Raw genomic sequence first — 18,324 nt, 5'->3', positions numbered from 1 at the left:
AATTGTTCACCGACTAAGGCCCAAGTAGTCGATGTGTAAAATTAAGTAATAATTTTCAATTTTATTTGATAATTACCACATTATCCCAATTGTTTGAACAAATCTTTTGGTTAAGATTCTACCAAAGTATTATTGATATTCAAAATCAAGCTTCTCGAGCTGAAGCTCTAAGTTTCTAACTACTAGAAAAAATCCTTCTCAACTTAAAATCAAGATTGAGTATATAAGTTCCTTTTGGGGTTCAGCCCCAGGAGACCGAAGACACACCTTCGAAGGAAAAGTTAGACACACTTTAGCCTGGCAAGCTCATTGTTTGAAGTCTCTGAGCAACCGACTTGTTGACTTTTAACAATATCACTCGTTTATTGTCGTCGGTTCTGTAATAGACGAAATACTTTGGGGGTTACAAACTTCTAAGTTTTGACTTTAAAAATGAAATGAAATGAGATGTACGTCTGCCAATATGAATTCTAGCATACACGTCTCTCAATTCTTATAGGTTCCAGTTGGCAAGATTAACAAGTAGAGATGGTCTTCTGGCACGACAGATTGAATTAGTTATCATAATCCATTGAACAATCAATACATATTTATTTTTCACCATCAGTAGCAGAAACGTCAGGGAACCTCTGGAGCTATAAATTGCTCAAAGGTTGGTTCAAAAGAACACAAATTCATAATGTAGTAATGGAATCTAATGCCCAACTAGTTATCCATGCTCTCCAGAATCCAAATTCAGATTTTTCTAGTTTTGGTTTGATGATTGTAAAATCCTACCGGAATTTTTGTTTTGTTTTTGTTTGAAGAACAAAAATAAAACGAGAAACAATTTATTTATTACTGAATGAAATGGCCAAAAAGGTGGTAGTCCTGGTGGATGATTTCCACACACATTCATATAGAACAATTAGAACACGCATCTGTATAAAAGTAATAGACGAGACAAACAACCAGGACTAAATCTACATTGAAGCACACTAAAAAGTATCACAAAGTATTATCGCAACTAAATATACATATATATACCGAATATATCTAAAAGCACATAGAACAGGTGGAATACAAAGTATACAGTATATTATACGTCGTCGAACAAGGCAACGTAGAATCCATTACCCTATATCAAAAACATAATATTCTGCGCATAATCTGACCTCCAAATCATCAGATATGTGGTGCAAGGTTCAAGTAGCAAATCTCGGAAGTGCGTTGGTGCCAAAACTGATTTTCATTATCATGGTTCCCACGAATCTGATTATTAAAATCTAGCAGATGTTGTAGCAGTTCTGGGCGTGAGAAAGTGCAATGAATGATAACAAGCAAACTTCAGATCTTCAGAGTCCATCGATGCTTTTACAGGATATTTGAAACGCTATATTTGTCATATCTTAACTGCCCAATTCAGATAACCGTGCTCTGCCGGGATTAAGCAGCGATTCAGACATAACCCAACCCTTAGGAAAAGACAAGGTGTCAGTTTATTGAGAATATATTAAAAACTAATCTTGCAAATGAAAGAAATAGGAGGGAGAGGTGCTTCAAGTTAAATTCCCACAATTTTTATTTTGTTGGAACATATTTTTCTGGATCGGTTGTGTTGGAAACATATTTACGTTTCAATAGATGGATTCAAAACGAAGAATTCCAATTTTCTAGTAGTTCTTTCAAGGGAAAATAGTTTTTTGATCCAGTAACTTGTTCAGTTTTAAGTTTTTGTCAAGACTAAATTCTCGAAGTTTCACTTTGATACATTAAATTTTAATTTTCGGCGGTTTTCAAAAATCATAATGTGACACTCGAAAATGCTGACATGGTATCGAAAATGATAGTTGTCAGATATCACGTCAGCAATTTGACCAAGTTAATTTACCAAAAACAAACTTTGACAACTTAGACAAAAAAATCATTTCCCCTTCTTTTAAACCCGAGCACTATCTTAGTCCCACACTCCCCCCAAGGATGATAAACGAACTCTCGTACAATAACAAGTGGAGTCTTTTATCCTATTAAGTGAGGTCGGCTAAAAATTTGATATCAACTTTATCTTGCTGTTATCAAACATTTACCAAGACAGAAAAATCAAGCATTTGAGATTACAAAGTTAAAGCATTAGAAGCACGCGAACCTAATAAAAAACAGCGAAGCAGGAGACCTTCTAGGCTTTCTACTAAATGCCTTAATGGTTCAAAGCATGAAGCTAGAGCTGGCGGTAGGGGCTATACCCACCTTTCCCAAAAAATATCTATTTAGTAATACTCCCCAATTACTGGCTTACATGAAGCATAGGACAAATTAGATTTACGCAATTCAATGTCATGCACAATTTTACCATAGGTTCCACTGAATCAATAATAAGAGAACTATTTAACAGCAATGCAAGTAGCTGAACTTTGGGGCTCCTCTATGCAAATTTCAAGAATAGAGAGGAAAATAAGTAGGCCTGCCCTCACCTGTTCCGTAGCTTTATTCTTGAATGGTCCGTATAAAGCCGACACCATCTTATATGATTCGGCATTATGAGATTGAAGATCGGACAATGTTGGTCGTACAACCGAGAAATCATGCTCTCGTTTCCCAAGGGAAGATGGGTTTTTATTGGAGGTGCGAACAATGTGAAGCAGCACATGAGCCTGTAATTGAAATGAATTTAGCAAGAAACACCAACAACGATAGTGACTATAATATCAAAAGTCATCAATCTTACATGAAAGGCAGCTTTCAATATATCGTCAGACTTTGCTTGATCCTTGAATAGAGCGTAGATTTTGCCCTTCGAAGGATTATAGGTAACAATATATTGCTCTTTCTGTTGTCAAAAAAATATTTCATTAGGCCACACTGTGAACCATTCAAAGTCTTGATGGATAATCAAGTGAATGTACAGCCGGCAATATAAAAATATCTTCTCCTCAGCATGGTAGCATACCTCAAAAATTGGCTCCACGGCAAGATATGAATTAGGATCTTCGAATGCATCTTTAAACCGTGGACCTGCAAAAGTAGTAGAAAATGGCATGATCAACATTTACACAAATAAATGTGCTAAAAATAAGATGAAAAGCAACAAAAATACGCTAAGCATGTGTGAGGGGCAACAAAAGGATATAGGTTTTCATGTACCAAGAACAATAGGCCGGTGTTCCTTCCATGGGAGATTTAATATATGTTCCATTGAATTTCCCTCATGCAACGTTGGAACTTGCCCTGGAAAATAAAGACACGTCACAAGTTAGAGTGGTATCATAGGGTGCAAATATTTTTCTATTAGAAGCACAAAATTCATGTCCTAATGTTTCAGACTTTACTGGATGAAAGGGATACATATCCCTCTTGCTCTGCTGAAGGTCTAGACAAAATAGAAATTTGAGCCATCACTTTTCTGCAAAGTTAGCCATGCCAAGCATGGGCAAGCACTCTCTGAAGCGTCTCTCAATAGCCAACCACCATGTTCAAACACTTACAGAAACTTATTTAAAAATATTCTAATGGTCTTTCTCCCTATGTTCAGAATTGGTTTCATACAAAATTTCCAAGTCAGATCCTCGTGCAAATGTCTTTGTAATAGTCCAATATCAACCCAATCCTTACGAAGATACCGTATGTTTTTCCATAATCTACCGGAGTCCATCACCTAGAAAAAATTGAATGCTCTCCTGAACTTAATTCGACCCAGATAACCTTGGGAATCCTCACACCACACATCTTGAATTCGCGATGTAACGTGTATCCTCCCCTGTTCCGGTCATGGAATAGATGAAATAAATAAAAAATTGTGTGCATAGCTGCTCTCTAGTCACTCATTGTCGCATCACTTGTAAGTCATCTTCTGCCCCTTTGTGAGCTTGTTTATGGTTTCCATTCCATTGCTGCTTGCAGGCCTTTATTGGAGAAGCTTGTTGAGTTGAGCAAGTCTATTGCTTCTCCATGGCATGGGCTGGGAGATCTTAATGATGGATTCAAAGTCGCTGAAAGTTTTAAATGGCCTCCCCACTAAAGAATAAAACAGGTTTGACTGATCCCAATTCAATTGGTTGTTTCAATATTTGATCAAAAAAATTGATGATTTCTAAGTTGAGTGGGGCCCCTGTTAATGAAGATTGGTTGCAAGCTGATTTCCATGGCCTCCCTGACTTCTTGGTTTGGGGTTTTCATTCGATCATTTGCCCTGTAATGTCTCACTTATTCAAAAAAAGAGGATGAATCACCCCTTTAAGTTCTCCAATATACAGATTTGCATGATTCGTTCTAGGAGGTTGTATTGAGATGCTGGTTTTTTCATGTTCGAGAACTAGACAATTTTCGGTTCACCGCTTGCTACATTACTGACAATAGATTTGAAGTGTCTTGATGATTTACACTTTCATCAAATTTCCCTTAAATTGGTTATTCGACAAAATTAAATTAATAGCACTTGAAAACAGCTTTCTTCATCTGATAAACAGAAAAGAAAGGCACAGGAATAAAAGACAAAGGCCTGTTTGAGAAGTTCTGAGCATATGTTACTATGGTTTCCTACCAAAGACAAATAATCCATTCCTCACATTCTTCAATCAATATGATAGACAAACAAAACCAGGCTAAAAGGGCGATGAACAACAAACAGCACACAGACAGAGAAGATGAACTCATTCTGACCTGTCTTCAAGAAGGATTCTACCGCCACAGTGAATCTTGCTCGATTCAGCGTATGCAACACCACAGATTTAACCTAAAAGAGTAATAACATATTCATCTCAAATCAGTAGTTATATTAGCTAGGAGAAAAGAAAGTAATAAACAAAAAGGGAAACAAAAGTTCTCATGTTTTCTCTCTATCCAACCTCTTGGTAAGAGCTCATCAAATACCCACATGAGAGCAAAGTAAATGTGGTAACCAACGATGGATTTTGCTTAGACAGCAAAATGCTCAGTCCAGTTCCGAGCTTCACGAGAAAGAAATTCAATAATCAGTTCCAGCGAAGAGACAAAACTGCTTCAAATTCAAAATGCAAGAACTAAAGTCGCAAGTTTTCTGTCTAAAAATCAAGAATTCATGACAACTCAGAAATGAAAAATTCTTCATAAGCATAATAGATTGATAGGATCAAATACGTTAAGCAGGCAGGTGACCAGGTTAGACCCCTTCCTTTTGTACCCCCTTATCCAAAACCATAAAATTATTTGGTGGTTAACTACCCTAGCTAACACATAGTTACCTTCTCAATGCCCCTACCACACCCCGGTGCCTCAGCTTGCAAGGTATATTTCTTTCCATTCCACCAGTTTCACATTAGTTACTCTTCGTCAGATTTTCAAATATATGAATTAAGGGTTTGATTTATCACTAAGAAGATGTAAGAAAGGAACTAGAATTCTAAATTCTAATAATAATCCTCTCATATTTACCCCCACACTAGGAATCAGCAATAAATTGGATTGATCAATTCACTCATGGGCCATAAGTTTTAGAATCAGTTTATTTAGCAGTAGTGCTCATTTTCCACAATTTACAATGTTGTAATATTTTCAAACAGACAAGCATACCAGATCGGCCATATTTGCTACACATTCTCCTTTGGCAGTCACATCTCCAATATTTTCGCCCCTAGCAAAGGCTTTATAGATTGGGGTTCGAGTTGAAGCTGATGTCACAGCAGCAACATTCTATAAAGAAAGCCCAATGAATGTCAGTGTAATTAGCCAGGGTTGCATGACACAGACAAGTGAAAGTGACAATAGATGACACAACCTTGGAAACATTGGCTACACAGGCCAGTGGAAGAAAAAAATGGGGAACAGCTGCAGTTGCCAACTCCAAACCAGCTCCCAACTCCATCATGATATCACCAGCAAACCTAAGCTGTGTAAGAAAAATCATCAGACAAGGTGTTATTTCTATAAAATGTCACAAAAGAATCTCTTTTGACCTCAAAATTTGACTTACCTGCTTTAGGTCATAATCAAATTTCTTTCCCTGCCGAGCGAATAGCATTTTCCCAACCCGTCCAGCACCATCCTAGAGTTGATTATAACAGGAACATGATTTAGATCACTTTATCACAGGACTTCATCTAGACCAATCTATGATTGCTTTAACTGACATTAACAACTCAACCAAAATAAGTAAATTGATGTTATTTATGTAAAGCAATTAGACATTTACATCCTTCATGAACAAGAGTACCTAAATTTTAACATACTTTAATTTGCTTTTTCAGTCTCATTTGCTTTTATCATAAATAAATGTAATCCAATTCTGAAAAAACAAAATTCACTTGAAACAAAACGACATCACCCGATATGTCTTTGGGGTAGAATGAGTGTAAAACAACTAATTTTTAATGAGTTTCTTAAACATTAATGTTATAGAGTTAAAGAAGCCCTTCAAAAATTTTCTAAAAATAATGCAGATATTACATCAATTCTACACTTAAAAATAGTGGAAGTGATGGATATAAATCAAATGAAATTTAGAGACAAATTGGAAAGTTCGGTCTATAAGCTTCCTAGTCTAATATATATAACTCAAAAGGTGAATATTGTTACCTAACAAGCACTCACAAGAAAGAAAAGAAGAGATAAAAACTTGGATTCTTACATCCAGATTGGCATATTATCAGGACAAAGATGCGCACTATTTTTCACAATTTTGAGGTATTTTCTAGATTTCCAAAACTTAAATATTGCTGGAGAACTATTAAACCCACGTAAGCTCCAAGAAATTCTGGAACATAATAAAATTGGGAGATACTTCTACCCCAAAGCTAATCTTTTCGGTGAGTGCTCTTCTCTCGAGCTTATGGCCTAACACATGTGTTGTTAATATGAGTAATGCAGTAGAATGGCGATTTAGAAAAGGTTACTCTCATATCAGTGTCAACGATATTGCCATGTTCATATTATAAATTAGATTAAGATGTCGGGAGCAGAATATTGATAGATGGGTGAGTGAAAGAAGTCCAAGATCTTTTTCTCTAGGGGTGGATGTGTGGAATGATTAATAAGTTTTTGGAGACTCTCAAACCTAGAGATCTAGTCTTCTAGCTTTGGTTTTCCTCTCGGACTTAATGCCTAGAAAAATATTTTACCAAGAAAAAGACACAATACAAGAAAATAATAAGTACTTAAGTACTACTGGATATTTTAAAAATATGTGTTGAACATGATGAATATAAAGTTCAATAGAATAAAAGATCAACATATACAGCAAAAATAGAGGCTACCAAATATGGTAATTTCCTTCGAACCACTATTTGAAGCATATCTCTGCCACCACCTACCCCTGACCACACTTGAGATTTATTTCACGCTTCAGGCTTTCGACACTTTTCTGTCAAGCATTTGTAACATGTCCTAACATTCTAGGGGATACAGAAGCAAAACCCAAGCACCTCTGAAACTACAATTTAACAATCAGTATTGTCTTCGTTTTTTTCCAAGGGTCAAATAGCACTTGCACAAATACAGACTAAAACATGATTTCATATGTTCATTTCAAAATTCAATCCCATCATTTTTTATTGATACCTTTATAATCCAGTTGATAGCCACGGCTCCTGGTACAGCACTATTTCTTGATACTCCCACTGAACTTAGAAGAGTTTGAGTTGTGAAAACACCCATTGCCCCGCCAAAGAAGTACTACAACAGAATGCATCACAATGGAGCAGCAACTAAACATGTCATCATACTGTAGTATATAGTACGCAAATAACATTATTTATGGTTTTAGTGTGTGCAGGATAGATATCTATATTGGGTGCAAATCAGAGGTAAACCCCAGATGCCCTTTGCATGTTAACCTTTAGATTAAAAATATATAAAGAGTACCTTTAAAGCTCTCCACGTCATGTAAGGAACATAAGAAGGTGTAACTGAATCAGGAAAACCCTCTGGAACTACATAGGATCTTATAAACGCCGTCAACTCCTGGAACAGGCACAATCGAATTTAGGGAAGATTAAGGAAGGTATTTCATAATTTTTCGTGGGCAAATGTACAGCTGCAAGGTTGGAGCCTCACGGTTCACACTGCGACTCACAAGATACATGATCATACCTCCAAACTTGAGGATTATATCAACGACACAAATTCAAAAGAGCACAATTCTTCAATAATATTGAAACCATTGGAAGACATACAAAAACCACACACCGAAATCAATTCACCACACCGAGTTTTTTTTGTTAATTAAAAATGTTAAAGGAACTAAGCATTGTTGTCGAGCATCTACTCCCGTGCTCTTAAACGCTAAAAGAGTACAAACCAATTTTATAACAGTGAACTAATAAACATAAAATTCCATGAAGAGAAGTACTGTCATGGAAACAAAGGTGACGCATTATGTGACAAATTTCCATTGACACATCAAGATCTTCAACTGCAGTATCAGGCCATCAATGCAAATAAAAACTTCTATTGTTCGATTCAATTATTCTAACGAAGCTGAAAGATATAAAAAAGAGAGGAAGAAAATACCGACATCAACTGGAGCCTGGGGTGACTGCAAGCAGACAGAACGAATACAATTCTTCTTCAATTGCTTCGATCCATGACTTCTAAAACCATCGTTCTCAGCCAAGTATTTCCATCTCCTGCCGTCTATCTCCTCGCAACAGATCACCCTCAAGCTCGAATCCACAAATTGATCATCGGAAAGTCCGCCGAGTCTCAGATCCTGCCGCTCCGGCGTCACCGCCTCTGCCGACGGGTACGGCGGAGGCGCCGATGCAAGGTTTGCACTAATGCGAAGCGTCTCCCGCACCAAAAGCCTCGTATCCGTGGACGTAATCGTCTGGGAAGCCGAATTCGAAGGGTGCTTGAGCTTCATTGCAGATTTTTCAGAATTTGATCGCATATAAATAAATTTTCTTCGCCTATATATATGTGTGGAGAGAGAGAGAGAGAGAACCCCTCGTTTTGCTCAGCCCCTCTCTCTGTTTCTCTCCCCTCCGCGGCATGTGAGGACCGTGACGTGTGGGTGCATCAAAGACAAATGAAATGGACACCTACTGCTGATTTCTTCTTAATTACAGAAAATTATATTTCTTTTAATTTTTTAGGAAATAAAATATAATAAATAATTATTTATTATAAAACTTGAGTTAAATAAATATGATGAACCGCAACTGCATGTAATGTTCCTGTATACATATTATTATGGAAAATTCGTAATAAAAGCACAAATCTATTTTTTTTATTTAATACGTAAATATTTGAAGTTCCCTGTAGAAAATTTGTAAATGGAACATAAAAGGTTGGCCATCCACTTGAGAATGCGCATTTAATTTAGTCTCTCTCTCTCTTCAGATAATGGCCTGAAGAAGAAGATCCCGATATTTCATTTATGGCTTGTCAATTTTAATCTTTATTTTTTAAAAAATATCGTAACCCATGTACAAATTAGATTTGTGGGATGGTCTCACGAATCTTTATATATGAGACGAGTCAAACTTATCGATATTCATAATAAAAAGTAATAATCTTAACATTAAAAGTAATACTTTTTCATGGATAACCCAAATAAGATATACGTCTCACAAAATACGATTCATGAGACAGTCTCACACAAACTTTTGTTAAATTGGAGCTATGCCTGGACAGAGAAGTTCTATCGCGTTCGTATTTGATTTAAATTTGTAATAAAACAATATTCACATGTTTATTTTCTGTTATTGTTGTTGTTTAAATGTTAATTAAAATAATAATTTTAAAATTGATTACCCAATCTTATGATGAAACGTGTAGGCTGATCATTCATCCATCCATCAAATAAACATTTGGATAAATTTTTTGCTTAGTTGTTGTGACGATGAATGAAGTATTGAATTCATATATGTGGATAAATATAATGATATAAAATACATTTTATAAAAGCAATTAATTAAATATATTTGCCCGTCTGAAATTTGTCCATCTAAAAAGATACAAATTATTGTCATATAATACATATAGACAAAAACTTGTATGAGACGACTTCACGGGTCGTATTTTGTGAGACATATCTCTTATTTGGGTCATCCATGAAAAAATATTACTTTTTATGCTAAGAGTATTACTTTTTATTGTGAATATCGATAGGATTGACTCGTCTCACAGATAAAGATTTGTGAGACCGTCTTACAAGAGACCTACTCATACATATATATATATATATATATATATATGTATATAGTGTGAATGTTAGTTTTGAAAATTAACTACTTTATGCACTAAATCTGAGACTTCAATTACAAACTATCAAAAATAATATGACTAAAACGAATTAAAAGTTGTACCTGGATGTGATGATTTGTTTGAAACAAATGGTTTGATTTGATAAATGATTTGGATATTAGATTTGAGACGATCATCTTAGTTATATCTCAAATTCATCGTAAATCTGTATATATTAACCATGAATACATTTGAAATCTATCTACATAAATTCATCCGATGAATAAAATAAATTTAAAATACATAGTTTCAAATTCTTTCATCCGATCCAAGTGCCACCAAAGTGTACGTTGTTATGTTAAACTTCTTTTTCATATACATTACAAGATTTGTATATTTATGTTTAATATGTAATTTGAATTGAATTACATTACGTTTCCACTTTGTAATTTTAAAAAAATTTAGACCCTGTTTATTATAATTGTTTGAATTATTCCTAAAGACGATTAAGGAATGAATTAGCGTCCGGGTCCCCACAGACATTTTGGCGAAAAATTATTATTTTTGTCAAAAACTCAGCTTTTATATTTATAGATATAGATTTGGGCAGGAAATTATTTAAAATAGCAAAATTTATTTTTGAATGATTTACTTTATGAGTGATACTGAATATTGCAATCATTTGTATTTTAAATTTATTTATACAGTTTTTAATTAAACTGATTGATATAATCAATGCAAAAATTTTAATATAATGTTTGTTTTCAATATACGTTAGTTTTAATTTGAGTAAAAAAAATAAAAACATATAATACATAAATTATATTTGAATTAATATACAAATTAAGTAAATTCAAAATTGAATTAAATGAATTGATATAATCAATGCAAACAATAATTGAAGTAATGATTTATTGTAGTACACATATGTCAATATTTATGATAAATATTTCCTTTTTTAAAATGACATTTTGGCGGGAAATTACTATTTTTGGCAAAAACTCTGCTTTTATATATATATAGACTAGTATTTAACTCGTGCGATGCACGAGATGATATTATTAAAAATTAGTGAAAAATGAATAGATATTTAAATTTTAATACATTTATAAAAATAAAAATAAAACTATTTTTTCGCTAATTTTAAAATGTTTCTTAAATACAACGCATGTCGATTAATTTTTTTGGCTAATAATCACTATCATATATCAAAATTTTAGATCGTGTTAGCCTAAGGCAATAACATGATGCTTATCGTGTTTATAGTATTAATGTCGGTCATCAACCTTAATACATATTTAATTCTTTACTTTTCGAGAAGTTATATATTATTATTTTTTAACATGTTATAAGAAAATATTTTTAAATCACATTCAATAAAATTAATGAGAAATACTTTTTTAAAAATTCAGTAATTTCGTCTAAATCCACATTCACGAACAATTTTGTGACATGACACGTGTTTGACACATTTGAATTATAACAATAATTTTTTCATCAATATCTTTATCCAAATGGGTTGTGATTTAATTTACAAAATCTCTTCGTAATATACACAACAGCCTATTATTCCGAAAAAAAATGAAACATGTGATAATAAGTAGATTATGTATAAATTAGAAAAGTTATTTTATTAACATTTACAATGTATATTCCAAAACAATGTCAACAAATTTTATAAGGTGTCTTCTAATAAGATATTTGCTTTCTTTTGAATTGGTTTAATCATTTCCATTACGGGACATTATACTATCATGTATATGTAAACTTTGTAATATAGAAGAAAATTATCACATTAGTAATAAGTAATAATTAAAATTTTGTATAAATAGAAGAATAATATTTTTTACTTCTTGATCATGAAAGATAGATTTCAAACTTAATGTCTCGTTATTTTCGTTGTTTCCATATGTAGGTATTTCATAACAAAGAACAAATCTAAATTTAAACGAACATTACATCTTGAAATGATTCAACTCATATATAGTGCTGAAAAGAAGAGTCATTTCAGAATTCAATTTTGGAATAGATAAATTTAATAAGATAAATTTTAATAAAATTGGTTTATAATATAATGTGCAATATTGCATTATTTATAATTTAAAATTCAAATAAGACATCCCAAGGGACAAAAAGTATACATTGGATGCTTTTGATAGAATTACACCATACATTAACTCTTTCAAATTATGAAAAACCCGAACTGCATGCATTGATTGTCAAACATTTCTGATTATTGAGGGTAATATACATGTTTATTGAAAGTAATTTAATGTCCATTTGAAACTCTTTTGAATCTATTTCTTTTAATTTTCTTGTGCTATCTTATTTGAATTTTTAAAATTCAAGATATACAATATACATATAGTTTTGGAAGAAAACTACAATGCAATAATTCTTTAAAATTAAGGTAATTTCGAAATAATATGTATTTGGGATAAAAAAATTTATGATTATTAAATAGTAAATTAATGTCCATTGAAAACTTTGTTGTAATGATAATTTTTAACAATCAACCAATTTTATTTTTTAAAAATTTAAATAAACTAATTAAATATTGTATTTCTTTTTTAGTAAGTAATTTGAGCAGTAAATTACTTAAAATAGCAAAATTTATTTTTGGATGATTTACCTCATGAGTGACATTGCAATCATTTTTATTTTAAATTTATTTATACAGTTTTTACTTAAACTGATTGATATAATTAATGCAAAATTTTTTAATATAGTTTAGTTTTAATTTGAGTAAAAAAATAAAAAAACATATAATACATAAATTACATTTGAATTAATATAAAAATTAATTAAATTCGAAATTGAATTAAATGAATTGATATAATCAATGCAAACACTAATTGAAGGGATCATTTATTGTAGTGCACATATGTAAATATTGATGATAAATATTTCCTCTTTTAGAAATGACATTTTGGCGAAAAATTACTATTTTTGTCAAAAACTCTGCTTTTATATATATATGGATATAGATTATGCCAAACTTACCACATCGAATTCAAGGTTTTTTATCAACCAAAACGTGCATATGGGCATTTAAAAAAAAAAGGCTTGCCGGAAATAAATGTCATTTATTACGTAAATAAATTTTCAAAAGAAAAACACCGAAACCAACAATCGACCATTTTTAAGAGGAAAATCATATCAGTTTTCAGCCACACACACACACACATATATATATATATAAAGTAAATACTAAAGTAATTAGTTTAATAATTTTTGTATATAATAGTTTCAAATATACACAAACACGAGCACTTCTAGTTATTATTATAATTAAAATATTCTCGTTCATTGTTTTTATTATTAAAATATTATCCTTGAATTATCCGAGAACTAAGCTAAAAGAATTAGGCAACTCGGTTTTGAATTTGGACTTATTAGCTAGGTGGAGTTAGTTAACAGTTGAGAAACCAACGACAATTTGCATATTCAAGGCTGGATTTAATGTTTGAAATTGGAGTACTCGATAGCATGCATTAAATTTAATTAATTGTCATTATTGCTTGATTTTTATTTTTTTTGGATTATTACTATTTATGAGTCTTGGACCCACCCATTTTTCTTTTTCTTCTTTTTCCAATCTGTCAATTTATATTCGTCAATGCCCAAAAAATTGTCATTTTCCCAATTTTCCTTGGTGGGTTTCAACGTAAATCTCCTATGCCGTAGTCAAAAAGAAAAATTGATTAAACAAAGTAGTGAATTTTAAAAGAAAATCAGAATTTCAAACAATGTTGTTTCAAATAAAATATAATAATATGATAAATTTATAGGATTCATGACATCGGCCTTCTCCAAAATTAAAATGGAAGGGACGAGTTAGTTTACCGTGCCTTTAGAAATAATCGTGAGCGAAAATAATAATTGAAATTGTGATTTCTCGCTTCTATTTTTCTCATTAAATTTCACGCATCAAATTAAAGTTTAAACAATGGATTAGACAAAACAACTGAACATATTCCTTAGCTGAATATGGGGTGAGCTTGAATACTTGAGTGATATATATTTATACTGTTAATTAAAATTAAATAATCTATATATGTAATCTTACTATTTAAATTTAAAAATTGATAACTTTTATTTTTAAAAAAACTTGTCTATTCTCAATTTTTTTTTACAAACCACATGTTAAATGATTTGAGTTTTATTGAATCTTATTTAAAAACAATCTTTATTTTAATAATATTTTATTATTTTATTCAATTATAACATTTATTTTATATGTATGTACATGCACGCTGCATAAGTAAAGCTATTGAATAGACTATAAGTATCATGAGATCCACAAGTCACGTTGATCATGAATTATATTAGAAAGTGTACCGTATATTCTAAATTCGTTCCTAAAATGGCTCGAGATCGAGACTAGCATCCGTAAAAATATATGCGAAAGTTTGACTAGGAAGAAATTGTTGGAAATTTGAATCAAATTTAGAATTTGAATAAAAATTATGTCTCATGATTGTAGGAGTGTCTTTTGCCTCTTCACATTCTTGAGTTAGTTGTGGCTCATTATTGTGGAAGTTTCTTTTGATTTTTCACATTATTGAGTTAATTGAAATTTTTTGGCTCTTCATATTCTTTAGTTAACTGGGAGATTAATTGAGTTAACTAATATTGCATGACTATTGGTGTGCATTTTGGACCTTATAAATAATGTGTTCATTTCCTCATTTGAAATACATGAAAAATCTTAAATTGTGGCAGACATTGCTTCTAATCTTTGGGATATGTGACCTTTTTTTCAAATTAAGATATGTAATTTTCTTCTTATGATGGTTTCAAGAATTTGTGAAAAAAAAAGTTAGATAGTAAATGTCCTAAATGTCACCTAAAATTTGATATGATCATGTGAGAACTTAATTTTTTTCCAAATAGTTCTCCTAAATGTAGTATGTGACTTCATAATTCATAGTGTACGTTTATTTTCTGTTTTCTGGTCTTAACTTGGAGCCGTGAATTAAATATTATTTGTTTGCTGAATTTTGCACCGGAAATCATTGCTTTGTTGTTACCTACTATCCTCCCTCAATATAGTCCTATATTGGACATTGAATTGAAGATTCCGCCTCATCCTCCTTGTAATTGTGTAGGATCGAGTGCTTGCCGCTTTACCAAAAGTTATAGCTAGTAGTAATGGTGCAACTCAAATCTTTTAAACCGCACAGCAGCTCAAGCACCACGGTTCGATCGCTTTACCAAGCAGGGACAATTATTACACACAACAATCTCCCTCCCAATAATTGCATTCCTTGCAATCAATGGAATCGAACCCGTGACCTTGGCTCTGATACCAATTGTAGGATCGAGCGATTGCCGCTTTACCAAAAGTTACAGCTAGTAGTAATGGTGCAACTCAAATCTTTTAAACCGTACAGCAGCTCAAGCACCACGGTTCGATCGCTTTATCAAGCAGAGAAAATTATTGCACCCAACAAATTGCTTTGTGGAAGTAGTTTTCACATGGATGCATTGTAGTTTTCAATGATACAATAAGTTTTTTTTACCATTGTATGAATAGATGCACGATTCAAGCGTGACATATGTTCTCACGCTATCATGTATTTATTTAGTTTTATTTAACTATCGTGTATTTATTTAGTTTCGTTTAACTCAACAATATAATTTGTTATGTAACATGTTTTATCTTATTTATGTTTAGTTTTATAATTCTCAGGATGTGGAAGATGATATAAAGAGAAGAGTTGGCTATAACTTTGATGGTTGTCGTTTAAGTTTGATGTGTTTTCTTATTAGACTTGCTTTTTTTTGGTTGTCCGAATGTTAGGGCCATCCCCATCTTTTCCACCTAAAGGTTTTTTACCACTCAATTTGGGTTGAGCTACTGCATGGTGGCATGATCGTCGTGGTGGTTATCGTGTGGGCAATGAGGGTGGAAGTCGCGGAGTTTCCGCCATTCAGAATATCGAGGTGCTGCCCGGGTATATTTGAAAGTGCTTTTGAGCTTGGCCGCATTTTAATATTTTTATTTCTGTTGCATAATTTTATCTACTCCTTGTGTATGATTTTGATTTTATACTTGAGTTTTTTTTTTTTTTCTGGGGATTTCTTTCTTCGGCCTCTTGGCAAGATTTGAAGGTCAGTTGATTATCACCTAATTTTGTAAGCTATAAGTTTTGGTTTTTGCAGTGGTCTTATTTACTTGTGTAAAATTTCAAGATCACATGAGTAAAGCAAGTGATGTATGTTTTGCTGAAGTTTATCGTGATGGTGAAGGTGTTGCATTTTCATTGTTGTAATTTTATATTATATAAGGCTCTTTGCTTCCGTGTATTTTTTATAGATCATATTACAAGCCATAATCTTGTTTTTCTATCATTAATATTTTTCATCCTCCAATTTATGATTTGGAGGTTTGATGAAAAAAATTGACCATCTGGTCCTGAATGAAGGTCAACTTTTGCATATTTGTTGTCTTAATCAGTAGTAACTCATGAACTTTTTCGAGCACTGAAACCTTCGATTCTTACAGAAATTCATGGCCTAGTAATCATACTAATTATGAGGACTTGAAATATTTTGTAAGTAAATGGTAGAAACATTTGTTGTAGAGTTGCTTATGCTTTTTGTGTTTTCCATTTGATAATATCTTAGGCATTTGATCAATCAGACACGGATGATACTTTCAGAAATCTTTGGACTAGAACTTATATCTAGGTATTGTACTTATTCGATCTATCACTTCCCAATCTCTTGGTTTTTTGTTGTTATACCTTCAGTTTTTTCTTTTGTTTTTTATTTTTTCTCTGACCTTCAAAATTTAGTTTGTCATTTTTTGGTTCTCACTTATATTGCAAACTTGCTTGGATTTTAAAGTAAAGCATATGACAACAAATGATATCCACTATATATTTGCTCTTAGATAATATGGTGAATTGAAATTTCTCTGATGTCTTTGTAAATTCGATAATGCTAAAAACCACAAGCTCTAATTTTTGGGCGTGTGCTTGGATTCACCATCGACTTTAGGTTAAGGAATACAGTAGTCCAGCAAGAAGCTGAGGTAGGAGTCTCATTAGAAGCAGAGGCCCTAAGAAGAAGTAAGGTAATCCTTGTATCATGTATTCTTTTATTTTGAACTTTATGTGCATTTTAACTGAACTAGACACTGAGACTTTTTTGTGTGCATATCAGTGGAGAAATCTGCACCATCTGCATCTCCTGGTAAACCTTCCAGGTACAAGGAACTACATTTTCACTCTTCCGTTGGGTTTAAAAAATTGTACTCCACTGTGACAATGCTTTAAAGTGTTCTCTACAAAATCTTTTATGTCAGTCATTAGCTGTAAAATATTCTTAAATCATTTTTATTCCTTGATATAATAGCCCTGCTCCAAAAGAGTCAATGTTCTATGATTTTTTAACATTATTTCAAGTATTGCTTTATTTTGGATCAACTTCCTTCACAATAATCATTTCGGTAACCTTACAAGAATGAGTTATGTTTTAGTAAAAACGGTTTGAGCCCCAGTGGTGCATTGAACCTTGTTGATAGTCAAGTTAGTTTGGTCCATATGTGATTTGTAGCACACCAGGTAAAATAATGCATAAGATACCAATAAGTTACTTTGAAAACTTAGTTTTTATTTGCCTGGTTAGCTTATGTCGTGTATCCTCGATTCATGCGACCTCAGATGCTATGTTTCAATTTTTTATTATGTATTGAGCGAAAGGTTACACCTAGAGAGTACTTCGAGCAAGAGATATATCGAAGAGTGAGCGTAAAATCAAAGTTAATCAAAAGTCAGGTCTAAAATTCATGAGAAATTAGTTTTTTATGATTATATCAGCAATAATCTAACAAAAAGAAGGTTATCAGCACTATTTGCATAATTAACTGATGGAATTGCGAAATAATTTTTTTAATGACATGAAAACTTGCATTGTTTTCTTTCAATGTACATTCATCCCATATTCTTGAATTTTGTTGAAGTTACAACCTTAAAACAATAATAATTTAATAAATATATGAATTTCTAGTTATTTTGGTCTAGAATGGCTGAAAGTGGATGGTCATTTATAAATACCTATACATTATAGAAAATTTAGGATGGTGTGTATAAGTATTATTCCGTCATTTTTATTTCTATGCTTTGTGATGTTTATATGGTATAACTTTTTAATAAATCACTATTAATCATTAAGATAATG

The 18,324-nt window shown here is 32.2% G+C and overlaps 1 protein-coding gene and 1 long non-coding RNA gene across 6 annotated transcripts; one reads left to right on the top strand and one right to left on the bottom strand.

The window, feature by feature from the left end:
• Positions 1 to 940: 940 nt before the first annotated feature.
• LOC142530847 (protein root UVB sensitive 6-like) lies at positions 941 to 8,946 on the bottom strand. Its single transcript, XM_075636711.1, has 13 exons — positions 8,462 to 8,946; positions 7,810 to 7,908; positions 7,507 to 7,620; positions 5,924 to 5,995; positions 5,729 to 5,839; positions 5,524 to 5,643; positions 4,821 to 4,922; positions 4,636 to 4,708; positions 3,121 to 3,204; positions 2,927 to 2,991; positions 2,705 to 2,806; positions 2,451 to 2,630; positions 941 to 1,454 (listed from the first exon to the last, which is right to left on the bottom strand). Exons 1-13 carry the CDS (start codon positions 8,834 to 8,836, stop codon positions 1,389 to 1,391), a joined length of 1,563 nt encoding a protein of 520 aa, XP_075492826.1. The 5' UTR covers positions 8,837 to 8,946; the 3' UTR covers positions 941 to 1,388.
• A 6,817-nt stretch (positions 8,947 to 15,763) lies between these two features.
• On the top strand, positions 15,764 to 17,890 carry LOC142531147 (uncharacterized). Of its 5 annotated transcripts, none has more exons than XR_012816219.1 (5): positions 15,764 to 15,881; positions 15,995 to 16,389; positions 16,768 to 16,830; positions 17,143 to 17,227; positions 17,308 to 17,601. It is a non-coding gene; the product is annotated as an uncharacterized LOC142531147 (long non-coding RNA). The 5 variants fall into 5 exon arrangements; XR_012816218.1 differs by lacking the exon at positions 15,764 to 15,881 and adding an exon at positions 17,624 to 17,890 and having other exon boundaries at positions 16,081 to 16,389; positions 17,143 to 17,218; positions 17,308 to 17,350; XR_012816217.1 differs by lacking the exon at positions 15,764 to 15,881 and having other exon boundaries at positions 16,081 to 16,389; positions 17,313 to 17,607.
• Positions 17,891 to 18,324: the final 434 nt, after the last annotated feature.

Source organism: Primulina tabacum, chromosome 17 (assembly GCF_025594145.1).
Source record: "Primulina tabacum isolate GXHZ01 chromosome 17, ASM2559414v2, whole genome shotgun sequence".
Classification (NCBI taxonomy): Eukaryota; Viridiplantae; Streptophyta; class Magnoliopsida; order Lamiales; family Gesneriaceae; genus Primulina; species Primulina tabacum.
The sequence above is the reverse complement of the archived record's forward strand: the minus strand, read 5'-3'. Positions and strand labels throughout refer to the sequence as shown.